The 27,232-nt window shown below is 48.2% G+C and overlaps 1 protein-coding gene across 4 annotated transcripts in view; it reads right to left on the reverse strand.

Moving 5' to 3' along the window:
• The window catches only part of ARL13B (ARF like GTPase 13B), a 1,122,894-nt gene that overhangs the window by 163,239 nt on the left and 932,423 nt on the right, over window positions 1-27,232 (reverse strand). For all 4 annotated transcript variants that reach the window (XM_069637199.1, XM_069637198.1, XM_069637196.1 and 1 more), the window contains one exon: window positions 19,758-19,986. In XM_069637199.1, the coding sequence (XP_069493300.1) occupies window positions 19,758-19,986 (229 nt within the window). The remainder of the gene's footprint in view (window positions 1-19,757; window positions 19,987-27,232) is intronic.

The raw sequence follows: 27,232 nt of genomic DNA on the forward strand, positions 1-27,232 counted from the left end.
CCATAGAGTCCTACGGGACTCTATGGGAATGGGGACCACAGAAGCACCAGCACTGTTGTCAACGGTACCAGTGCTTCTGTGAAAACTCTGTGGGTGGGTGCCGTCACGCCTGGCAGGTCTGACCTGGTGTGTCGGTCCCGAAACAACAGTGCTGGTAAGCTTACCGGCACCGTTGTTTCCGGACCGGCACACTTATAATGAGGCCCATGGTCTTGTTTGGACAGACCTAAAGCGGCCGGAGGGCATTATTTTGAATGGTTTGTAGTTTGTACAGATTTCGCTCGAATGTGCCTGCAAAGAGGGCAATGCAGTGATTCAGTTTGGCTCCGAAAATAGCTCTGGCTATGGAGAGGTGGTTGGTCGTGGTGAGGAAGAGTTTGCTGCCGTTAAGGATTTTGGCGGAGTAGGCAGCAGAGGAGGCAATGGCATTTACTTGGCGCGATACATCAAGTGTAGCATCTAGGTAAATGTCAAGGGTTTTAGCTGCGGGTGAAGTTTGAATTAGATTGCCGTCTATGCTGAATGCTTTGTATGCTCGGTCTAGGTTGCGGAATGAAGCATGTGAGCCTACGATGAGGATCTCAGTAAGCTTTTACTTTGGCATTTTATGTAAAAATACTCTGGCAAGGTGAACTCAGGAATTTGTTTTTTTTTCCACTTAAATTTGTATTGTCATTTTGTCAAACCATGGTCAGTTACAACATATTAGGCTCAAAGCACAAAACACCACATTAACAACTGAACAATCTTGCCCCGCCTCCCACTCCTCCAAAACCTAAGGGATGCTTGCTTCACTAAACAACTAAATAAAAACACATTGTTTCAAAAACCACATACATTTATATCAACAAAGTACCAGAGTCTGTACCAAGGTGATCAGGTGTGAACCGGCTCTAAACATTAACACATGTAGTGTTTTGGGTAACTTGTTGGGTCAGGCATTGGAGCTCCCCTCCACCCCAAACCCCGGTCTCCAGGCCACACTCCCCACTTCGCCTTCTTGTCCCCCTCCAACAGATTTCAACTCCCCAGTTCTTAACTCAGTCCCCATTTACCAATTAATGGGCCGCACTCTTCAGGAAACGTTCCCACCTGGTCCTTCACGATGTCCATAAGCTTAGGACGTGATAGGATTCCCTTCCGACCCTCTGCTGAAGCCAGAACCACCTCAAATGGAGTCAAATTCCTTGACAAGTTGCCTTCTAACTTCCTGTTGGTCAGCAACCCTCTTAATTTCTTAAAGTCTTTCCCTACGACATCAGATGTCTTGGTAGCCTATGCAAGTACCTCCTGAAAACAACTGGCCTGCCCTCTCTTCTCCTCTGTCCGACCAGATCTGGGAGAGTCTAAAACCCTGCTTCACTGAGGGGGTAATTCATAGAATTCAGTGCACAAGTGGCGCACGCGGCTGGCGCACAGTGTGCGCGTGCGAATCCCTGCGCCAGCCGCGTGCGCTAAAATACATTTCCGCGCACAGCGTATTCATGGATTCCAGCCACCAAAACCAGCCGTGGCGCACAGTGGCGCAGCGACCCTGCAGCAGCGCCAGTTACGCCCCCAAGAACGTCCTTTGCGCAGGGAAAAACCATCAAAATCCCCAATCCAGCGCAAAGGGCTGCGCTAACCCTGTACCAGCACGGCAAGCGGGCTACGTGTATCACTGGGGTGCGCGGGAAGTTTCACATGCGATTGGCCCTGTGCGAGCGGGGTACGTGTATTACTGGGGTGCGCGGGAAGTTTCACACGCGATTTCAGCAGGGTATGTGTATTTCAGGGGTGCGCAGGAAGTTTCACACGCGATTTCAGCAGGGTACGTGTATTTCAGGGGTGCGCGGGAAGTTCCACACGCGATTGGCCCTGTGCGAGCGGGGTACGTGTATTACTGGGGTGCGCGGGAAGTTTCACATGTGATTTCAGCAGGGTACGTGTATTTCAGGGGCGCGCGGGAAGTTTCACACGTGATTTCAGCTGGGTACGTGTTTTACTGGGGTGCGCGGGAAGTTTCACACGCGATTTCAGCAGGGTACGTGTATTTCAGGGGTGCGCGGGAAGTTTCACACGCGATTTCAGCAGGGTACGTGTATTTCAGGGGTGCGCGGGAAGTTCCACACGCGATTGGCCCTGTGCGAGCGGGGTACGTGTATTACTGGGGTGCGCAGGAAGTTTCACACGCGATTTCAGCAGGGTACGTGTATTTCAGGGGTGCGCGGGAAGTTTCACACGCGATTTCAGCTGGGTACGTGTATTTCAGGGGTGCGCGGGAAGTTCCACATGCGAATTCAGTAGGGTACGTGTATTTCAGGGGTTCTGGGGAGTACTACACGTGAATTGGCCATGTGGGTCCTCCCAGGTGTTCGCTCTACAACCTCCACGGCCCCTGCAGGCAGCCCACACCACGGGGGACTACCCTGCACCCCTGCTCATGTCCCGCAGGCAGCCCATCCACCATGGGCATGCCCCCCAGCCAAGCCACATGACACCTTGCACTACTGATCAACAATGCATGTCTCCCAGCACCCCCACCCCCCAGCAGTGCAGGGCACCCTCCACCAGGCCCCCACCCCCACCAGTCAGGGGCACCCTCCACCAGGCCCCCACTCCTGTCTCCCTGCACCCCCACCCCCCACCAGTCAGGGGCACCCTCCACCAGGCCCCCACACACGTCTCCCAGCACCCCCACCCCCCAGCAGTGCAGGGCACCCTCCACCAGGCCCCCACCCCCCACCAGTCAGGGGCACCCTCCACCAGGCCCCACTCCTGTCCCCCTGCACCCCCACCCCCAGCACTGTGGGGCACCTGCCAGCAGGCCCCCACTCATGTCCCACTCATGTCCCCCTGCACCCCCACCCCCCAGCATTGCGAGGCACCTGCCAGCAGTCCCCCACTCATGTCCCACTCATGATCCCCTGCACCCCCACCCCCCAGCACTGTGGAGCACCTGCCAGCAGGCCCCCCACTCATGTCCCACTCATGTCCCCCTGCACCCCCACCCCCCAGCATTGCGAGGCACCTGCCAGCAGGCCCCCACTCATGTCCCACTCATGTTCCCCTGCACCCCCACCCCCCAGCACTGTGGGGCACCTGCCAGCAGGCCCCCACTCATGTCCCACTCATGTCCCCCTGCACCCCCACCCCCCAGCACTGTGGGGCACCTGCCAGCAGGCCCCCACTCATGTCCCACTCATGTGTCCCTGCACCCCCACCCCCCAGCACTGTGGGGCACCTGCCAGCAGGCACCCACTCATGTCCCACTCATGTCCCCCTGCACCCCCACCCTCCAGCACTGTGGGGCACCTGCCAGCAGGCCCCCACTCATGTCCCCCTGCACCCCCAGCATTGCGAGGCACCTGCAGCAGGCCCCCACTCATGTTCCACTCATGTCCCCCTGCACCCCTGCACCCCCACCCCCCAGCATTGCGAGGCACCTGCCAGCAGGCCCCCACTCATGTCCCACTCATGTTCCCCTGCACCCCCACCCCCCAGCACTGTGGGGCACCTGCCAGCAGGCCCCCACTCATGTCCCACTCATGTCCCCCTGCACCCCCACCCCCCAGCACTGTGGGGCACCTGCCAGCAGGCCCCCACTCATGTCCGACTCATGTCCCCCTGCACCCCCACCCTCCAGCATTGCGAGGCACCTGCCAGCAGGCCCCAACTCATGTTCCCCAGCCAACATGTCATCACAATCTAGATCCCTGGTCCCTATGGTCAGCCTCCAAATGCAAAACACCCACCCGAGTATTGCATCCACCCACTTAGAAATGGCAATAACATGATAGAACACCAATTGCAAGTTTGGAAACGAACACATGTCCCTCACATACACCCAATGGGTGTCAGTGAATCTCAAAACCCATATCATGATATGCATGAAACCAATGAGATGATACTACACATTGAAGTTTGATCAAAAAATATGTATTAAAGGAAACATGAATTGAATCAAAAATAAACAAACAGAAATGTGAATGTAAAAAAATAAGAAGAAGCATGTCCATGAAAAAATGCAAAACCAAAAATCATAATCCAAAGGAATGGTGTCCAAAGTCACAGTCCACAAAAGAAAATCCAATGGGAAATTATAATTGAAAGCCATTGCTCCATGGGTAAATTGTAAAATGAAAAGAAAATCCCTGCTACCGCCTGCCTTCGTGTGGCGGACGTGTTTAGGCCTGTGCGTGTCTTTGGCCGTGCGCGGCTTTGCCCTACTCGATTCCATGAATACGTGTGGTTCGCGTGCGTGTGGGCGTTCCGTCTGCTTCCCAGCAGTACATCCCAGTTACGCCCTTGTTTTCGCGCGTTGTTCCCCATTCCGCGCGTTCCGCCCCGTGTTCCGCCCCCTTTTTGGTGTGTGCGCCGAGGTTGTGCGCTTTCACTGTGCGCATCGTGCACGCCGTTCGGGATGTTTCAGTGACGTTGCGCCATGCACGGGTTTGGCGCACATCCCGGGGAAAACACGCGCAGGGACTTCCATGAATCGCACGTGTGCGCGTGTGCCTGTTTTTTCGCGCTTGCCCCTGCTTGCGCATAGATTTTCGGCGCACGTTTGTTCCATGAATCGGCCCCTAAATCTTTCAGGGGCCCCCTTGTGACTGTCTTTTTTTAATATAATGGTTTTGTAGCTTGATTAGACCTTGATTCTTTCCATACCAACAACATAACCCCCAGGCTAGTGTGAGATCACAACGTCCCGGGGATTCGCTTGCAATAGGGATCACAGATAATCCCTCATTTTCTTGGGGGTGTGCCGCAACATCTTCAAGGTAGGTCCAGTAATTGCCTAGGTCATCCCTTAAATGTTCCACCCTCAACTGAGACGCTTTATAATATATATGTAAATCGGGGTAGGCAAATCCCCCCCCATTCTCTAGGCAATGTTAGCATCAAATGTTTAATACTGGGGACCCTCCTCTGCCAAACAAATCGGGGCAGCATTGACTTCAGTTCCCAAAGGTACGCCTCAGGGACCACCGTGGGCAGGCTCGAGAAGGGAACAACCGAGGAAGAATGTTCATTTTAACAGAAACCATCCTTCCATACCTCAAGAGCACCCGGGGAGACCATCTCGTTATATTGCTCCTCAGTGTCAAAAGCACTGGGGTATAGTTCAAGGAAAACAATGCGTTAAGGTTTCTGCGAAGCTGTACTCCTAGGAACATAAGTGTTACCTTCTCAACTCTAATCCACTTAAAGTTAGCCCTATCCTCCAAACAAGAGCCCTCAAGTAAGATCAGCATAATACAGCAGGCCTTGTAAATTCTTAAAAATCCCGCTAGACCTGCAGGGCGAGTTCTTTTGTTTACATACTCAACCTCAGAGAAATGCACTTGCCCCAAGGTGACTCGAGACAAAATATTTAGCAGTGCTTTTTTGTAAAATGGTGCGTGTCGCCATAAGCACACTTTATGTTTGGTACAATGCTTTCAAGCATGCACAGGGAAACTTGTAGTTGCCATTTGCTGCAAACAAAGTGTGTTTGCAGTAAATGAAAAATACTTTTCTAACATCCCTATACTCGCCAGCAAGGTCGAGTATCATGCAAATGGTACTCAACCTTCATAAAAACTACTCACCAATACTAACGGGCAAGTCAATTTTGTGAGCCCTGTAGAGAATTTGTGGACATTGATCTTAAGTCCTGAAAACCATCCAAAGGTCGTAATCAGGCACATAAGCTCAGGAACCGATGAATGAACATTTGCAGATATGCCAAGATAACGTCCATGAATAATGACAGCTTGAAGGACGTTTCTCTGCATTGAGTACCCTTGATTGTCGGGTTAGCCCGGATCGTAATTGCTAAGGGTTCCAGGAACATAGCATACAGCAGTGGTGAAAGGGGGCATCCCTGCCTTGTGAAGGATGCAGTGATAGTTGCATTAACCAGCACTCAGGCCATCGGGGAGCCATAAAGGGCTGCTATCCATCGCTGCATGTGTTGTCCCAGTCGAAACTTCTCCAGGACCTGGAACATGTAAGGCCATTCAACCTGGTCGAATGCCTTTTCCAGGTCCAATGAAATCACCACAGCATCCAAGTCTGCCCTCTGCACCACATCAATCAGATTGATAGTCTTTCTAATATTATCTGATCACTGACGTCCCTGAATAAAGCCATGCTGACCCCCATGGATCAGTGTTGGAAGACATCCCTCAAGCCTCCGTCCCAGAAGTCTAGCCAGTATCTTCACATCAGTATTCAGGAGTGATATGGGCCTGTAAAAGGAGCACTCCCCCGGGTCCCTACCTGGTTTATGGATAACCACTATAAAGGCGCTCAGCATCGAAGCGGGCAGAGCTTCTCCTTCCTTGTTAAAACCCTTGACCAGGTGAGGGGCTAAGAAAGACCAAAACACCTTATAGAATTTGACAGAAAACCCGTATTGTCCCGGGGTCGTACCTGACTTTAATCCCTTAATCGTAAGGGCTACCTCCTCCGGGGTAATCGGGCCATCCATGCTATCTACCACAAGGTCTGGGAAACCCGGCATCCGTAAAGAGCCAAAGAACTGAGACACTAGCTCACTTTCCCCAGAAAATTCCCATGTATATAGGGCCTTGTAGAACTTTCGAAACTCCCCATCTATTGCCCCAGAGTCGAAGAGGTCTCCCCCCTCTGGATTGGTAATTATTTGGACAAGCTTGGATTTCTGCACCTCCCGCAAGCGCCATGCCAAAATTCTATCTGCCCTGTCTCTTGCTTTTTCTGTGCAACTAGCCCTAGCAGCACCCCCCTAAGTGTGTCTTTGAACCCTTCCCACACAAACCGCGGGCTGGTATCCCCCCCCATCATTAAGCTCAAAATACTCCTCAATGTGTGCTCCAAGCGTCTGGTCTAGCACCTTATCTTTCAGCATCATATCACTGCACGTCCACCTAACCAGGGGACTTCGTCCAACCCTCTGCAAATCCCAATCGGACCAGGTCGTGGTCCAACCACGGGAACGAGGGGGATGGTAACAGAGTTGACAAACCCCTTCAAGGCTGCATCAACCAGGAATATGAGTCATGGACTTGAGAATAAAAGGTATAGGGGGACTCCTCTCCTGCACACAACGTAACCCCGTCCTAACCCGCCAGGTCAGCGTTAATGCTATGAAACCTCTTGGCCTGGGAGCACTCCGCATGCAATACCGACTCCCCCTTTGGGTGTTTCCTATCTTTCTGAGGGTCAAGGACCATATTAAAGTCACCTCCAATTATCAGCTGACCCTCAACAAAAGGTTTTAGTTCCTCTTGTAGGTTAGCCCAGAACACAATCTGTCCCTCATTAGGTCCGTATACCAACACAACAGTGATTGGACTACCTCTCAACACCCCCCTGACTGACACCTCACCAATGCACCTGGCCTTTGGCCTCGGGCACCCTTTCCAGCCCAATGGGTTTCTTTCAAAGAGAGCAGGTCTAGCTTCGCGCTCCTGAAATCCTGAAGAACAAGATATCGCTTTGTGGGGGAGTTCTGTCATGATGCCTACCCCCGGGGAACCAGACCAGGTCCAGCAACCCTGGAAGCAGGCATCAAGTTATTTTAAGCAAGCCCAAAAACCCCTGCTAGGGGCTGTTTGGGTGCGGTCCTGGAGCCTATGGCGCCAGGCTCATATGGAGAGTCAGTCCTGGCGCCATAGGCGCCAGGCTCATAGAGTAGAACTTACCAGATGCAGACCATGCTGCAGAGCTCCAAGCCAAATGAGGCTTGGAAGGGACTATTTTACCTAGGGACTATTTTTTACTCGGGTGGGGCTGGCGAGGAATACTTACCTGGGACTACTTTGGAGGCTATTTAAACCACGCCCGAAGAGCAGCACACGCTTTGCGTTATTCTGCATCCAGCAGCGTAACGCTCACCGTGTCTGCAAGCCTGTATCCAGTCTTCTGCCACGCCCGCCTCGAGTCTTCAGCTCCTAGAAAAAGGGAGGAACAGAAGGAGAAGAGGTTAGAATAAGAGCAAAACCTTCGATCCTTACCTGAATTCCGGATCCACTGCGCCTTCGAGCTGGAAGAAAGAAGCATTTACGCGCGCCGCCTCGCCTGCTGCAGCGCTGCGCTGAACTCACCGGCCTTCGCAGCATCCTCACGATCCACTGCATCCTTCTGCACGTTCCCGCCGCACTCTGACACCTAAGGGGAACACAAGAACAGCAAAGGTGAGCCAAGGGAATAAACAAAGGCAAAGGTAACTACCCCCATAGACTTACCTGATTACCGCCGGGGGTACTATTCCTCTTCATGGGTTGGCGCAGTCTCCATTGCATCCGCGCCGTACCCCGGCCCCTAGGGGAACAAAAGGACAACAAGGTGAGACAAAGGGACAAACAAGGGGAACTCTTCTCACCACAATAGACTTACCTAATTTTACCGCCGGAGGCATTATTCCCTGAACTTCATATTTTCTCTCCACATCTGAATAAGGGAGCAAGCAACAGGTTACGTTCTGGCCTTATTTTATTGAACTGTGTAGGATAAGCCAAATCCTTACCTGAACTTCGTCAGCTACCACGAGGAACTCTTCGCTGGGGTCAAGCTGCAAACTGCAAGGAATCGGACAAGAGTGAAAGTCAGACATGTGAACTCTTACGAACTACATACTTTTCGGAGTCAATATTGTTCTGGAACTCACCAATTCCTTCGAGCCAGTGAAGCAACTGGTTATCAACGCGCCCCTGCGCTCAATGCAGGATGGAGAGCTCATCTTTGCAAACCATCAGGTGAGACTATAAGAAAGGACATCAAAGGGGATCTGTGGGGAGAACAGCGGGGGTGGGGGAATTTACGCTCAACTCCACGGTGGGTAATCCCCTTTCTCCATTTGCAGAAGAATATTCCTACGGGCCAAGCAAACGAAGCTAGGTGGGCCAGTCCAGTCCATCATCTCGGTCCTACGCGTCACATTGGTGGAGACCGCAGCTGTCCAGTTCAGATCGACGCCTCTGTAGGTGCCAGGTGAGCATAACAAGTTCAAACCCCAGGCATTGAGACCCCACCACCAAATCTATTCACATCAGTGAAAACAAATAAATTCCCACCGATAGTCACACCCGAGTATATGACATTTTGCCAAACTGAGCTCACTTTCCATAAAACGTAGTCATCAAACTACCAGATTGAACTGCATTAAAGAGCTAGACCAACATTGCAAAATGTACTTTGACAAAATGTGTCCTTTCAAACAGGAACTGCACAAGTAAGCTCCTGTATGGTGGGAAGGCAAAGTAGTAAAGGAGGTCGGTCACATTATATGAAATCAGTAATGGATTTTCTGCTCCAAGAAATTATGCGCTTTTGTTATTTGGAAAAAGGCTTTTGTGAACTTTAAAACTCAAAACTTAACAGCAAGCACTTGAAAGTTTCCTTTGTCCTACCCTTCTAACATGATCATGGGATTGACAACTAATTTAATATCACATTTGCATTCATACTTTTCTATAAACAAATACAAATAGACATCGTTCAAAGATATTTTAACCTCAATGCAACTAAAGGCAATAACACCCATGGATTTCATAAACTGGAAGCCAATTAATGGAGGAAAATTAGCTATTGAAATATTTTCAATCCTCTTAAATTATCAAACTCTATTGTTCTTCTTTCTTACTTCTATCTTACCCCTTCCCAATAAACACAAAGCATGACTCAAGAGAGATTAGTTGTACAATGTTCAATAAAGAAACTAACTAGAAGCACATACAAAATAGTTCCTAAAATACTTTTGTCTGCAAAGTTCCAAAAACTGTCAGTGGATCTATATATACCTGTAGCCTCTGACGAGAAGCTCCGGAGAACCAACGGGGCACAAGCACAGAAGTGTGTAATTTGAACACAAAATCAGGTTCACTAAATAACTAGGAAAAAAGTCAGGGTGTTTTACCTAAGAGGCCTCCAGAACACCAACTCCCTCGTGTAGTACAACAAGTCTCTTAAAGTTATGTTAGGTTACAAGGCTTTTATTCTGCACCAAAGCAGCACCACAGTGGTCCCAGAGGGCCAGGCACGTCAGGGTGTTTGCATATATAGCCAGACCTCAATCCGCAGAGGAAACAGAGTTAGAAGAACATAAGATGGGGAAAGCAGGTGAAATGCCACAGACCTATGGGTGGGGTCTTTTAGAGAGCAAGAAGGGAATGTTTTGTTGTTTTGTGATACCTTCGGTGCGTGAGGATCCACTGAGGTCGACCATACATTCAGAATGCAAAAAGCAAGATATATTCTAAATGAGTTTGAAATAGGATGGACTGTATGTGAAGCTGTTTAGAGGAACGGTAACTAGTTAATAATATGTGGGTTTGGCTGAATGATGGGCTGTTCAATCCACCAAATTAATTTGTGTCTTTTGACCCAGGATTATTTTTCCACGTGGTGAACTCTGCAATAGTAGACTAGAAACCCTTGAGGCCAGTTGCAGCCCTGTCTAAAATAGATTGTGAAAGGTGAATGAATTTGAAGAACAAAAGAGTACCAAAGGTTTGATGCCACTCATAACTGGGACGGTGGCACAGTGTGGTAATCTGGTAATATATTCTCAGATTGTGGAGTTGCTGCACAGTTTAGGGGTTCTGTGCGGAAGGCTATGTGTGCTGCATGACTTTTACAACATAAGATTATGGCATGTGTGTCAGATGGAACAAGAATTACTAGAGCACTCTCAGAGGCAGTTACATGGTTTTTATTGTTATTTTTTGTAAACCCGTATACCATTCCTTTCTCATCTTATTTAGCATCTCCGCCCTAACCCAGTCGTCCCTGGCTCCAGGTTAGAGTATACAGATGATCAGCCCCTACTGACTAATTATTTCTTATAATAGGGATGAGGACCTAAAGGCAGATTGCCTCCTCTAGCTAAATGCCCTGCGGGACTTTTAACTGTCCCTATTCTATCTAGGTGTTAGTGCGTATTGGGACAAGGAGTTGTACCATCTAGACAACTGTTGGAGTCTGTCCTATCACTCACTCTTGCTTCTCCTTCTACTGTCCCATCTCCTCCTCTACTCCCGCGACTGCACCAGTCTCTCCTTTATGTCCCTCTGTTGTCTCACTCCTTCTGGGTCTTGCCTCAACCCTTCAACAATGTTACCACCCTCTCTCAGATCTTAATACACCTTTCCACCACACTACTATCCCTCGGGTACCCTCCTTTCACTCAGTACAATCATCACAGTCACTCCGTACACTGTCCTAAACTCACTGGACACACTAGCACACATAGGTGTACTGCATTAGCACTTGCACTCACTACCCAGTACCTTAGCTTATTCAGAAATCGGCTCCACAATCTGCTGTTCCTTCCTTCCATCCTTCCTCCCTCCCTCCCTCCCTCCCTCCCTCCCTCCCTCCTGCTGGTCTCTTGGTCCACCACCTCCACCAACCTCACCTAAACAGACCTCACCCAACATGGCTCTGTCTTCCCCACCCGGCATGCATTGTATGCTGCAAATTAAGAATTGGGGGCTCTTCTGCATGGACACCCAGTGTAGCAACAATGATGCCCCGAATGGCTGAGTAATCAATGGGTATGTTCTTTCTGCCCAAAAGCTAAGTTGCAATGCTGGTGGAGCTTGGGGACTGCATAGAAACAGACTGGCGCAAGGGCGGGAGGGGGGGGGGGGGTTTATTCAGTAATTGGGACCTTTTCAATTGCCACTGTCCACCTCAGGGGTAGGACTTGCTCTGAATGTTTCCCTGGTAAGCACCCACCCCTGGCTGAGAGCATACATGTCCCCTCTTGACAAAGCCAGAGTTTTGACCATGGCACACAAGCTTGTTTCTTGTACAGGGATTTTACGGCAAAGAAGAACAAGTTACTTCTTACCTTGTAACGTTCTTTCGATGGGATGTTCCTCCAACGTATTCCTTATCTTTGATAGATCATCTCCAGCTTGCTGGCCTCGGAATTTTTTTTTCAGTAGAGGGCGCTGCGCGTCGACGTCCCTCGAGCCGATGTCCCTCGACGGCCTCCGTATCGGTGCCGACGTCACCACGCGTATAAATAGACTCGCGCAGCGTCCGTTGCTCAGTTCCGTTTTGACGTTAATAGATGTTGTACATGAATTGGTTATTGACCTTGAAGGAGCATAAGCTGCAACCACAAGGGAAGTATTACTGCGTGGATGGATGGGAGGGGCGATAAGGAATACGTCGGAGGAACATCCCATCGAAAGAACGTTACAAGGTAAGAAGTAACTTGTTCTTCGAAGGGATTGTGTCCTCCGACGTATTCCTTATCTTTGATAGACTCCCAAAGCAGTGGTGTGCAATTGGAGGTGGGAGTAAAACGCCATGTTTTCTTTTAGGAATGAACTGAATGTAATACGGCTTTGCCAAACCTAGTCTCTTGACTGGAGGAGGAATCCAGGTTGTAAAATCTTGTGAAGGTATGTGCAGACAACCATGTGGCAGCCGCACATATGTCTCGAACCGGAACCCCTCTTTGGAGAGCTGAGGAGGCTGCGATACCCCTGGTTGGAGGCTCTTTCCCTGCCAGTTTGTAACGTTCCAGGATGGCCAAAGTAATCCATCTGGAAATGGTTTGTTTTGTTATCGGTAGTCCCAACTTGTGCCCTGAGTAACCCACGAACAGTTGGTCTGCTTGTCTAATCCTAGCAAGTCTGCTGATGTAAAAGCTTAAAGCCCGCCTTGGGTCCAGCTTATGTAGCCTTTCTTCCTCTTTCCCCGGATGGGGAGGCAGATAGAATGAAGGAAGGTAATTTTCTGAGTGATGTGGAATTCAGAAACCACTTTTTGGGAGGAAATTAGGCTTCACCTGTAGGACAACAGGAAATTTAAGACTACATTTAAGTCCCATAAAGGAACCTGGAAAGGTCTTGGAGGGTAGACATTAGTTAATCCCTTTAGAAATTGTATTACTAAGGGTAATTTGAAATACGAAGGTTCCTCCGCAGTGCGCTTGAAGATCGATAGCGCTGCGAGATAGCCCTTGATAGTGCCAACTTGAAGGCCTGAATTTGCCAAGTATAGTAGAAAGGATAACACCCTTGGTGTACCACATGAAAAGGGGTCGATATTCTCTTCTCTACACCAGCTGCAAAACTTGTTCCAACGGCAGCGGTATAAAGACTTTGTTGCTGGCCTTCTGGCCGAGAGCAACACTTACATGACGTCATCAGGGAGGTCCCAATCCTTGTATCTCAACCTTTCAGAAGCCAGGCGTGAAGGTTGGGGGTTCTGATGTCTGGGTGGAGAACCTGACCTCCCTTCTGTGAGAGAAGATTCTCCTTGAGTGGAAGACGAATTGGAGGGCAGATGGAAATGTCCAGAAGGTCTGGGTACCACGTTCTCCTGGCCCAGTCTGGGGCAATTAGGATCATGTTTCTCCGGAATCTTCTCAACCTCCTGATCATTTGAGGAATGACAGGGACTGGTGGAAACGCGTACAGGAGTGGAAACTCCCAGTCCACTACGAACGCGTCCCCTAGAGCTCCTCTCGGGGGAAATTCCTTTGAGCAAAACAGATCGCATTTTCTGTTGGTACTGGTGGCAAACAGATCCACTTGAGGGGTTCCCCAAAGGGCAAAGATCTCCTGAAGACTTCCTGAGCTAGTTCCCACTCGTGGGAGACTGTGCCCTGCCTGCTCAGAGCGTCCGCCGTCAAGTTCTTCTCTCCGGCTAGGTGGACTGCCGATAGAGAGATTCCTTCTTGAATTGCCCAAAACTAGAGCTGCATTGCCTCTCTGCACAGTGGTAGTGATCCTACGCCTCCTCTTTTGTTGAGGTAGTGCATGGCCACTGTGTTGTCCGTCATTATCAGGACATTTTTGCCCTGTACAGATGGCAGAAAAGCCTTCAGCGCTAGTCTGATTGCTCACAGCTCTAACAGGTTGATATGTAGTCTGGACTCCGATGGAGACCAACGATCGCTGATGGTCAAGTCGTTGGTATGGGCTCCCCACCCCGTGAGTGAGGCATCTGTGACTACTGTTATCTGCGGCCATGGTTGCCAAAACAGTTCCCCCTTCCAGATGTTTTCCTGGCAGGCCCACCACTGAAGGTCTCGAGCCACCTTGTCTGGAATCTGAAAGGAGGTCTGTCATTCTCCCTGAGAATTGCGACCACTGAATTCTCAGTGCCCACTGAAGAGATCTCATTCTCAGGCGAGCCTCTGGCACAAGGAAGATGAAGGATGCCATGAGGCCTAGCAACCTCAAAAAGTTGAAGGCTGGGAGATGTTGGGCATTTTGAAACTTGGTGACCATCTGCAGAATATCTTGAGCCCTCACCTCTGGTGGCGAGGCTTTTCCCAGGGAAGTGTCCAGGACCGCTCCAATGAACTGGAGTCTCTGTGATGGTATCATCTGTGACTTCTTTAAATTGAGGGAGAAGCCCAGTTTGTGAAGGAAGTGGCAGACATAATCTAGCTGGATCTGAGCTTGTTCCGAAGATACAGCTCTGATCAGCCAATCGTCCAGGTAGGGGTAGACGTGGATCCCTTCCCTCCTTAGACTTGCAGCCACTACCGACATTAGCTTGGGGAAGACCCTCGGGCGGAGGTTAGCCCAAATGGCAGAACTCGAAATTGATAATGAGAGCCGCCAATTGCGAACCTTAGGTATTTCCTGTGTTTGAGATGGATTGGCACATGGAAATAAGCATCCTGGCGGTCCAGAGATACCAGCCAGTCCTGGAGCTGGAGGGCCTGAAGGATCTGAGAGAGAGTTACCATCTTGAACTTGTCCTTCCTGAGGAACTTGTTCAATTCTCGTAAGTCCAAGATAGGTCTCAGTCCTCCGTCTTTCTTCGGTATGAGAAAGTAGGGAGAGTACCAGCCCTTGTTCCTCTCTGCTACAGGTACCGGTTCTATAGCACCTCTTTCTCTAGCAGGTCTACAATTTCCTGCAAGAGGAGCGGATCTGGAACTCTGAGAGAGCTGTTCCCTGGTGGATGACTCTGAGGGATGCGTAGAAAAGGCAGGCAGTAACCTTGGGCAACTGTCTCCAAAGCCCAAGCATCGGACGTAATAGCCTGCCATTCCGTCAGATGTTGAGTTAACCTGCCCCCTACTGGTGTTTTGTGAAGAGAGTCCTCAGAGCGGTTTGGAGGCGGCTGATGCAGATGCGGAGGGTAAAGAGGCACCTGCTGCTGCGGCTTTTGTGTTTTTACCCCGTCCACCTCGGGTGAATTTCTTCTGACCCCTTTGAACCGGCTGTCCTCTGCCCTTTCCGAATGCGGAATAGAAGCAAAAGGACTTACCTCTCCAAGAGGTTCCTGAGGGGCGATATGGTCTGACGGATTGCAGCTCCTAAGGATTTTGCTGCTGCCTTTGATGTTTGTAGTTTTTCTAAACTGTCATCCGCCTTCTTACCAAACAAAGAAGAGCCGTCAAAGGGCATATTCAAGAGTCTGCTTTGCACATCTGGAGCAAAACCAGACTTTCGCAACCAAGCAAATCTCCTGGTTGTTGTACTTGCCGCCATGGCCCTGCTGATACTGTCAGCAGAATCGATGTCAGTCTGAAGGGATTCGCACATTGCGTCCTTACCATCCTTAATGATGTTGAGAAACGCTTCCCTTTCGTCTCCCTCCGGGAGGCAGTCAGCCGCTGATGAAGCACACTCCCAAAGTGTGTGGCTGAACCTTGCGAGCGTACAAGTATCATTGATGGATTTCAACGCCATGCTACACGCGGAAAATATTTTTTTGCCCATAGAGTCATATCTCTTATCATCCCTGTCCTGTGGAACAGTAGGGTAAGCCGATTTACTACCTGCTGAAGTAGCTGCCTGAACAACCAGACTCTCCGGAGTTGGGTGTTTGGATAAATATTCAGGGTCAGCAGAAGACACCCAATATTTAGCTGATAGTTTCTTGTTAACTGCTGGGATAACCTCAGGTGTTTCCCAGTTTGCCAATATTCTCCTTTGTATTGCCGCATGAAATGGCACTACAGGATCCTCCTGTGGACCTTTGACCAAGATGTCTGTGAGGTCGTCTTGCTGAAAAGCAGGTGAGGGTGTGGACCATTCCATAAACTCTATTATCCTTGCCATCAAGGTTCTATAAGGGGTTTCAGCATGTTCCCCTGGGTCTGGTGTGGCAAACTCCACTTCTGGGGAAGTGTCCAACCCACTTGCTTCCTGTAGGGTTTCATGGAGGTCTTTCAACCTACCTTCCTCAGAGGTAAATTCCTCTGGTGCAGGAGTTGCAGATCCCTGCAACTCAAAAGGCTTTTCCTGATCTGAATCCTCCCCTTCTTCATAAATAGAAGATAAGACCCTGGAGTGGTCAGGTCTTGAAAATGGTATAAATCCCATTTCCAGGGCAGAAGGAGCCAGATTTGTCATGATTGGCTGAGAAAACGTCGACGTCGTCGACGCAGATGTTAAAGGCTTCGAAGCCATCGAAAAAGGTGTCGAGAAAGGTGGTAGAGACCTCGATGAACTCGAGAGTATCGGGATTCTACTCGAGGTTGTCGACAACATTCTCGTGCTCGAGGCTCTGGGTATGGCCACTGGCTGTGAGGTGGGCGTGGGTTTGTCCTTTCTCGGCGTCGGCATCGAAGACGGCGTCGAATCGACTGACCTGTGCGTCGAAAAACCCTTCGATAACGGCGTTGACAATGCCGATCTATGTGTCGAAGGGATCCTCGACGACAGCGTCGAAGACGCAACTTTGCCTTTAGTCGAAGGTTCGTGACGCTCTCGAGTGGCTTCTTTCGCCGGCTACTGCGACTCGCGGCTTTTTGATTTTTCGGGTCTTTCACCCAGGGTATCACCCTCCGCAGTCTTCGAGGGGGTCGAGGCCGCTTTCTCGAAGACGCTTAGCATCTTTTTCCTGAATTCCTCCCACTCAGCCTGAGAGCTATGTTTTGTGGGACAGGAGACCCTTTTTGGGGAAACGGAAGAAGACGAAGACGAGGAAGGGGATCTTCGACGTCCCTTTTTTGAATGCTTAGATCTCGAAGAGTGATGGGAACTGCTTCGAGATCTAGAACGAGAATGTCTTTTATGATGGCGAGGAGACGAATAGATAAGGAATACGTCGGAGGACACAATCCCTTCGAAGAACTCTGCCCCAGAGTCTATATTATGGTTAGGTGGGTGATCCTGAATATACTTCCAAGTCAGGGTTCCCTTCAGTACGTAGGTTTCCTGCTCAGGACACAACCATCAGGTTGAGCCGTGCAAGAAATCCTTGAGCAATTCCTGGGTCATTGTGTGGACCTGGCCCCTCTTACGCTGTTGCTGGGCCCCTAGGAAAATTATCTTAATATAAACTACATCTTTCCGAACACTTTCCTGAATGCTGCAGTTGGCTAGTTAGGTTAACAGGTAGCAGTAGGGTGAACACAGATAGCTTTGGTTAAACAGTTCAGTTTAGAGGAGAGAAAGGGCCTGCAGCATAAATGCATTTGCTCCATAATTGACTACAAGGCAAAACAATTGGTGATTCAGAAAGCCCTTACACTTGGAACCCCCTTTTATGGATAGGCAGGATTGCATTAATACTTATAGAAATACAAATTAACGTATTCCAAAATCGACTCTCAGACTTGGACACTGCCAGTAACAGAATACAGGGGGGATTTGCTCTGTATGCAGGCTAGGAAATCCTCCACAAAGACCTTTAAATCCCCAAGCAGGATTTCATTAAAAGCTCTGGAAACACACATTAATATGCACCAACAATGACCCCCAAAGAATGTATTTTTGCAGAAGCAAAGAAGTGGATTTTAGTTCAAAAATATGTCAAAATACTTATTTTCTTTAAGGAGTTTCCAGAGAGTCGTCAATTCATTTTAAATGCTCACTTTACCCCTCGCACCCATACATTTATTCAGATCCGCAAAGCCGCAATTTCCACCAACCCAGCAGAAGAGATGAATTTTTCATTTCAAGGTGCTATGCCCTGTCTAAGAAGAACTGAAATCTATTTGCAATGAAGTGAGGATCTCTGTCGAATTGCTCTGAGCCCGGCCAGTTGAACATGCTGAAGAAAGGACTAGGAACGAAGTCACAGAAAAGGGGAATGTAGGACAATACTGTTGTGTTGGTTTCTTGAGTGACCCCTAAACGCCCTTGGGCTGACTCAAACCACTAAAGAGGACTGAAAGGGTGTGTCCATGTCAAAGGTGTTTTGTACATGATGTCATAGTGAAATAATGGAAAAAGGTGAACAATCTCCCAAAACATTGCATTAAGCCTCAGTCATTGACAATTTGTTTAAAATTGGTTATTCTCCGGCAGTACTAATGTCTGGAGGTGGTCCTCTGCTTCTCATCCTGGCTTCAGTTGGCTTTTTGGGAAAACCCCTTTTGCCAAGTCTCTGGCCTGCATGCACCTGCTCCTGAGCTGATGACCTTAGACTGAGGGTGGAAATATATGGCCAAACTAAACCTATGAATCTCCCCCAAGGGCCAGGCCACAAACTGGTATGTCATGGGTCTTGGTTGGTTACTCCCGACTTCCTACTTGGGTAACCTTTCAATACATCTCAGAGATTGCTCCTCTTTTGCCTCATCAAGTCCCAACAACTCCAATGGGGTCATCCTCCTGGACCTCTTTTGGTGTCACCTGTCACCTCACTACTTACCGGATGATCCAGCATGTGTTCATGCCTCCAACCATCCCTCTCGCACAACTTGTTGGCTTGTGTGCTTATGTTCTTCTCCCATTACATTCTCTACTCCTAGCTTCTTCTTCTCCTTTCCCCTTTACTTTGTACTCTCTCCCTCCTCTGCTTCAGTGGTTTCTAGTCCTCCCTTTGCCTAGTTACTTCCCCACCACTATCGCTGCCTTTTCCACCTACTTTCTTCAATCATCATTCTTCTCGTACTCCGCCATCCTCCAATGAATCCACTCCTCCTTCACCACTTCTTTTCTATAATCACTCCTTTCTTCCAATGGCTGCTCCTCTATCCTGCCTATTGTCAAAGATCCCTTCCTATCGCCAGCTCGTTGATTCTGCTCAGCTTCTTGCTTCTGCTCTCTACAGAACTCCACATCATCTGGGCCCAGGTTTCTCCCTTGTATTTTTCTATAGGGTCTATAGTTGTTTTTTTAATGAAGGGAATGATTTCACCTTTGTGAGTACTGTGGTGGATAGTTGGGATGGGTAAGCATGCCCTGAAACAGATTCCTTTCATGTGCGCTTCATTCTGTGGGCCCAGGGTTTCGTGAAGCAAGGAATTAACTATGGGGCCGGCATCCTGGAACCACAGAACAAAAGCTGATCGACACAGAGCAGGTCACCTGGGCCTGCTCTCATTCCCCTCCAACACGTCTCCTCACTTTATGGCAGTTAGAACCAAGGTCTGTTCGACAAACACCTCTTTGTCTCTACAAGTAATAATGAAAGCAGGTGAACACTCTCACTCCCGTTCCTGCTTTGCACTCCCCGTAACAACATAGGCAGCACTCACAACCAGTCATGTCTGCATATCAGATTCGAAGGGGGTCTCAGTTGCAGGGTGAAAACCTCCCTGGGGCAGAGACCTCACATTTACGCAGGGATTTATACTTTGATCCCTTATAGAGGCAGTCATTTCAAAAGCTCCAACCACACATGCAGGGCGGGGTGAGTAAAAAAGTGAGGATCCTCTCCAACCCCCCATGTTGCCAGCATCACTTAGCATGATGCAGGGGCAGCACTTGACTGCCATAGCTGTCTTATCTCTCACCTCTAAAGTCAGCCAGGGTACTTCATTACATACACTGTAGGAATTAAAGCAAACTTAATTTTCATTGCAATGTTAAAGGGGCATGGCCATGATATATGAAAAAACTACAGAAATTGTATAAATGAACAACTACCCGAGTCTTGGCGTCCATCTCTTTGATGGTGATAGTCTTCTTGCTCCAGCTTCTCTGTTAACGCAGTTTCGTAAGTATCTAGCAAAGAACTTTCGTTAGAGGCTCGGCTGCTTTGGTTCCTCTCCGCCGCTCCGGTTTCACCAACTTCCTTCTGTACTACATAAAATTTTTGCCCATTTTGGAGATTCTGCCTTTTTTTCTCTTTCTCCTTCTTAATTTTGTCTTCATTCTATGGGAAGCAAAGCATTACAAAGGCATGTTATTAACATTGTTCCAACATCAACACATCTGAGCTCTAGTGTCCTGATGACGTATTGATAGATGCACAAATATTTCATTTGTGAAGAAATTATGACTACGATTGTCGTTAGCGTAATAACAGATTTTCTTAGCTAACAATACTTCTGTTTCCAGTTTTACAAAGCTGTGCACCCCACTTGTAACCTGGTGGCAGTGAGGACTTGCCTTCATAAATAAAACAAAATAATCAAACTTCAATGTCATCTGCCAGAGAACACAAAATAAAAAGCAACTTAATTACAACAATTGGGTACAACTCTATTATTTTGATCTGGCCTCAGCAGGGGGACAGAAGGTAGAGGGGATGCCAGAGAGGAAGTGATAGAGAGCCAGAGATGGAGGGGGTTTAGAGCGCAAGAGTTTGGATCATCTGGAGGAGGTGAACTAAGGACTATCAGTATGAGAGACACAAAATTGAGAAACTGATACTTTTTTGTGCGTCCTACTGGTGGGAACAGTTTGAAGCACAAGTCGAACATAGAGCAGGGAGAGGGTGCAGTAAAAGCAATCTACAAATCCCACTGCTCAGACAATTCTTTTCAGCAGAGCCTGGCCATGTTTTTCCTTTCTTATAGTGAAGATATCCATGTTTGCCAAAAAGAAAGGAACATGGCCACCACAGATCCAACATGCTTAGTTGGGTCAAGATAACACTGAACATCCCAATGCAGATCAAGACAATAGACGCATGGTGCGGGGGGGGCGGGTTTACGGAGGCACGTGCTGTCGTGCAATTGCCATGATGGCGGATTGCGTGTGAGCTCCGCTCTAGGTGGAGAGTTCCCACTTTTACTGTGCTGTTTACGAGGCATATCTGATCAAAACCCTGAGAAAAAGGCTGCTAAAGGGTGAAGGTACGCTCAGCGTGCAGTACCTGGAGTGGAGCTGATGCAGGGGCGGTGATTTCGGGCGATGAACTATGGCTGACTCTGGCGACACTTGTGATGGAGGCGAGGCTTGGGAGCGGCTGGCGGCCCCACCTGACCACCATACGGGGAGGCGATTGCCCTGTGGCAAAGGCTTTCCTTTGGAGGAACGGAGGGTGGTGCTGCAACTGTGTTTGGCTGGCCCTCTATGAGAGCTGTCTCCCCGTCACTGCCCCTCGCTGCGGCCCTCTGACGAGCGCCAAGGCCCCTGAAGGAACAGAGGCAGATACGGCCCGGGTTGGGCGCACAACTAAGCCGGGAACCTTGGGGCATCCCAGTGGCAGATGGTTATTCAGGATTCAGGGTCGACCTCTCCACGGACCGACGAACATTATTGCCATTGAGGGCCGCGGGAGCCGCACATCATTTTCTTTGGGATCCACGGGAAAATCGATCCCCTGCATTGACACAGCCACTCGGATCATCTTACGCTATGCTACCGGATAGTTAGTGTGACTGGAACATGAGAGAGCTACGGCAGTGCTGTCAACTAACAGACTTGATACCTCAGCCCCCCTCTTTCTACTGTGTGCCCTCTGTACACATTGAGCTGCGAAGAGAAAAGAGTGGGGTTTGTCCACAGCCCCAAATTAAGCCCAAGGACTACTGCACCCACAGGTTGAACTGACAGTTCTTGTAGCGGCTGACGCACTGCATGTTTTTCTGTACGTTTTTTAGACGCGTGAGGCGAGTAAAGTGGTGGCACGGTCGGAGGCACATTGCACTGCTTCCCCAATTGCTGATCAATGTTTTCTTTGTTATCTGTTTGGATTTCTAAGCTGCAATTAGGAAGTGTCACACCCTATACTATAATTGGGGATAAGTGCTATTGCGCACTACAGACCAGGACACAACAGTTGTACTCTGGCATTTAGCTTGGGGTCTACAGAGACACTGATCCACCGCATTGATATGGCTTCTTGGATCACCATACGCCATTCCCCAGATGGTCGGTGTGGCTGGAACATGCGAGAGCTACGGTAGCACTGCTGGTTATCGGAGTTACTACATCAGCCCTCTCTCCACTGCGTCTTTTATGTGAACATTGGGCTGCAAAGAGCGAAGTGTGTGGTTGGTTCACAGCCCCATATCAAGCCTGCGAACTGACGCATCCACAGGCTGAACTGGCGGTTCTAACAGTGGCTGCCGCTCTGCATGTTTTTCTGCATGGTCTTGGGCATGTGGGATGAATAGAACGGTGAAGCTGTTGAAGACCCGTCGCACTGCCACCCCAATTGCTGATTGATGTGTTCCTTGCTTGATTTTCGGATCTCCAAGCCATAATAAGGAAGTGACATACCTTGTGCTATAATTGGAGATAGGTTTCCTTGTGCACTATAAATCTGGGCACAACAACTACACCCCGATATATGGGCATAAGAAAAGTGGCTCCATGGATAGGTTTGCAAAACCTACCCCAAAACCTGTGGAAATGGTGGGAGAAGACGCAGGCACTCCGATACCGGCGGAAGGAGCACTGGCCTCACCGCCTGTTGATCTCCAGGGGGTCATGGCATTAATGCATCAGGGTTTTGCCTCCATCAATGAAAAATTGGACTGGATAATCATCAATGTTACAACCATACACAGCCAACTTGAGAAGGTAATTCAGAGGACAACGGAAGCAGAAACACGGATCAGCACTGCAGAGCATGCCATAACAGCACTGCAGGGCAATGTGACGTCCCTTGCCAAGGATATGGGCACTGTCAAGGCCAGATGTGAAGATTTGGAGGCAAGGTCGAGACAGAATAACGTTCGTATTATAGGTGTGCCTCTGAATGGCGCAATGGAATCCGCAGTAGAGGAGCTGATGAAGGGCCTACTGGACGATCCCGGATGGTCACTGCTTTTTCTAGAGGAACATAGTCACAGAGCATTAATGGCAAGGCCAAAACTGGGTGGGTATCCCAGACCTATAATTGCCCGCCTAATGAACTACAGAGAGCTAGTACTCAGGGCCGCACGTTAGAAATCAGAGCTGAAGATCCAATGTGATCTGCATTTTTCCAAATTATACTGTAGCGGTGCAGCAGGAACGATGCACATTTGTTGGTGTAAAAAAGCTCCTTCAGGAACATGGGATACCCTACGTGATGCTGGCGGTCAGTCTCCTGGTTGAAGACAGATACACCTATCACTCTTGTCATCGTCAAGGCCTAAAGTGCATAGAACCAGAGACAAAGGCAAGAGGGCCTTCAAAAAGACTAGGACAAGAAGCAGAGGAGATGAACATACATATCGATGAGCCAAGAAGGAGTAGTGAGTAAACAACCGAGAATGAAGAATATCCAAGAAAGGGACCCCTGAATTGTTGGAGTCCAAGAGACTTCAATCAAGAAGAAAACCATACTTTACAGTGTTGAGGACATATAAGGCCCCTGCCACCATCCTGATTTTTATTTTTATTTTTTAGTGCATTTGGTTGAATCTTGTCACCTTTTACACTATTATAAAAAAAACAATACAATACACAATGTACAATAACACCATATACCTCAATATCAATTTAAAAATGCAATTCATGTTCCAACTGTGAACAAGTACCCAGCCTATACTTGGATAGAAATACATTTCTGGAAAAAAAACGTCCCCAATTAAAATTTAAAAAACAGACACTTTAACAGCCGCCATTTGCCATATGTGGTAAGCAGATGAGAGAATCACCAGTGACTATGCACTAAATAGCATGCTCCACAAGTGATCAGCTGTGTGGAGAACACATTTTCTGTAGCCTTTCTCATATTCTAGGCTCAGTGCTTCGCATTGGGTTAAAATATGACACGGGAACTCAACTCGGTTACCACATAGTCTACACAGTCGCTCTTCCCAGGAAATACCGGTCCAAATGCCTGTGTTTTCTAAAACAAGAAGAGTGTATAAACAAACAGATAAGATAAATCGAATCAAAGTGGATAAACAGAGCTCTGTGAGCTCATTGGGCGATCAATACAGAAACCTTGAGTTGAATAAATCTCATATCTGTGCAATTTAGACAAATGGGTCAGAGCCTGATTGGTGTCATGACGTCTAGACTCCTTTCAATTTTAGATAGGTTCAAATCAAGCCATGCGTGTACTCAAATTTCAATGAAATAACGCATTACCATTCCCTCCATCTCCCTAAACCATACACTTTTACAAAATCTGCTGCCGTGGGTAACTGCCAAGCTTACTAGAGTATCTTCCCAGAGGCAACCATAATACATTTTTGCCCAGAACTTGCACATAGACATTTTCCAGAGAGAGAGTAGAAAGGCCAGACCTAGTTCCAGTCTTATAGCTTCTACGGGAACTCTCTCAGGGAGGGTAAGTAAAGACTGCAGTATTTTTTATTCCAACCTAGAAAGCCAGCCCTCTCTGGAAAAACTTCCAGGGCATATAATATGCCCGGGCAAAATTGAGGTCCTATAGGCAATAATGTTGGCCTCAATAGAGTGACCCCCATATGCATCAATGATCTTTTTGATTGTGAGCCACTTCTGCGAATCTTTAGGCATAATTCCCTCGGCCAAATATGTTGACGAAATGGTATCCCTGATACAGACGCCTAGATATTCATATTCCTCGATCTGTTCTAACTTGACACCACTCAAGTTCCAAACAAATGAGGGGGCGCAATACGCCCTTTTGCCAATCGTCATGGTCTTCATTTTAATTGCATTAGAACTAAGTCCATGCTGAAGGGCAAATAAATGGAGTGCATTGAGGGAGCGCTGCAGGCCGACCGCAATGCGGCTAATATTACGGTATTATCCACGTATGTCAGGCAAGTGAGAAATTCACGTCCTTACTGCCGTGCGGGATTGTTAACTGCCCCCAGCACCAGGGCTAACTTAGCTCTATAGAGGTTAAACAGCAGGGGTCCGAGCATGCACCCCTGCTTAAGCCCTCGGTTTGTAGGAAATAATCTAGACACAAACCCCTCCTGAGACATGCAAACTGTAACCTGTGTATCATTATATAACACTGTAAACACGTATAATAGCGAGGGATCTATGCCCCATCCTACCAGCTTTTCCCTAACCAGTATTTTGATCTTAATATGCTGTCAAAAGTGGCAGAATAGTCTCCAATACACAGGTATAGTGCTGTGCCAGAATAGCATTGTGTATCCAATATTAGGTTTAAAAGCACCATGATCGAATGGGACGTGCTGCAGCCCTTTTTGAATAGTGTCTGCTGAAAATTCAGTAATCAATGCTCCACCTCCCACGAGGATAAAAGATCCAACAATATGTTAGCAAAAATATTAGAACTGCAGTCCAACATGGCAAGAAGCCTATAGTTTAACGGTTGGTCATGTGGGCCTTTCTTGTGGACCGGTATTAATATCGAACCTTTCCAAGAGGAAGGGATACTACCGTTTTCGGAGATCTGTTGAAATAGTCGTTGTAGCAGTTGAGCCCAGAACTGGGGGTCACTCTTGAGGATGGCATTACAAAGACAGTCAGGGTCATTAGCCCGGGAGGCCTTAATCATAGTAATGATAGCCATAAAGTCCACCTCCCTAATATACGTGCATACCAATGACTCACGCGTTGACTTGGGTTCCTCATTTGGACTGAATTCCGATTCCCACCAATATGAAGTTTCAATGAAGTTCCCATTCCTCCTCTAATATGCAACAGATTTCCTTGGCAGTACTGCCAAGATTTCCTTGTCAGTACTGCCCGACCCATGGCTACGAATAAGGTGCCAGAATGTCTTGCTCTCATGGGTCCGAATCAGACAATTAATGAATTTCCAGCCAGTCGTGTTCTTTAAAAATGTGTACGCCTGCAGCCATGTCTTATATCTGGCACTGGCAACCGTTACAAATTCCATTTATTTATCCTCCATGAGTTCTCCAGACTAACGCATTAAGCTCTTTTTTCTTTTTTCTATCCCATGGTCGAACCTGACTCCTGGCTTACCCCTGTGTTTACTTGTTAGTACATGCCTATAATCCAAAGAGGTATACATGCCCTTCAACTTCTCCAAGTCCCATTTACATTCCCTCAGGAGTTCTTCCCCGTTAAAAACGGAGCGGCCCAAGGTGGTTTTGAATTATTGTATATGGACTGCAGTCCACTGTAACCTTTTTCTCTGCATGCTAACCATAGGGTTTACTCTCAGTATTTTACCAGGTTTTGGGCACTTCATAAACAGCATCACATGATTACCAGCCGTCGAAGACACAGTTTCGAGCTTAGGACAACATCTAGCAACTTTAGAATCAGTAAAAATAAAATCAATACAGCTACTATGTATCCCATTAGACCACGTAATGTGTGAGTCGTCCTGTTTGATAAACAGAGGAGTAAAATCAAACTCTGTTAACAAAAAACACCATTCATTAGCCTTAGTCCTTTGCCAGACCCTTCTTGCTGCCCCTCACATTCTTTGGTATATTATAAGCACAGTCAGCATAAAAATCCCCTGACAGAAGTATACCGCCCTTAGGCTATTGGCTGTGCCAATTTCTAAAAGTTTTGACTACCACTTTAATCAGCTCTGCTGTAGTGTCACCTCCTGGAGGATCATACAGGGTTGCCACCAGAGTGGCCCCAGATCGAACACTGAGTTGATAGTAGGAGCACAGAGAAAATTCCTATTTGATTTAAGTACTGGGAATTCGGTGAAGTTTTGCCACTTTAGCTCCAATACAAAGCCCACCTTCCGGCTGGCGCTTTGATGGCCGCAAAGAGGGGCAAAACAATATAGGATAGCTGTCTAAATCAAAAGAAGTAGTTAGCCACGATTCTGCAGACATAAAACTGGGCCTACATTATTATGGAAAGAGAGACAGGATTATTAAGAAATTAACTATGGAATTCCAGGATAACAGGCAAATAGGACCCCCCACCTCCGGATGAACAGGCCAATATGGCTGCTGTGTTACCTGGAACCAATAGTTCTGCTGCCTCTGCAGCACCTGTTTCGCTGTATTCGAGCTTGTACCCAGTGGGGACCTAAACCACTGATTATGGACAACGTCTAAAGCATTTTGAATGGCCGTTTGGAATACAAATATCTCGAAACCCAGATCCAGCAACAAATTCACATTTTTACAACTACGCTCCACTACTATTGGAGAGATGCAAGTTACCAATGCCCAGTTGACTGGGGTCTCCACACTAGGTAATTCCAACTTTTTAATGTCCTTGGAAGAAATAGTGCAAAGGTCTGGGATGGGATGAAGCAGTTCCAATAGCAAAGTACAGTTCAAAAAGGGACTGTGTGCAGTGGGATTTATTTCTATAACTTT

Source organism: Ambystoma mexicanum, chromosome 7p, assembly GCF_040938575.1.
Source record: "Ambystoma mexicanum isolate Mex_15411 chromosome 7p, UKY_AmexF1_1, whole genome shotgun sequence".
NCBI lineage: Eukaryota > Metazoa > Chordata > Amphibia > Caudata > Ambystomatidae > Ambystoma > Ambystoma mexicanum.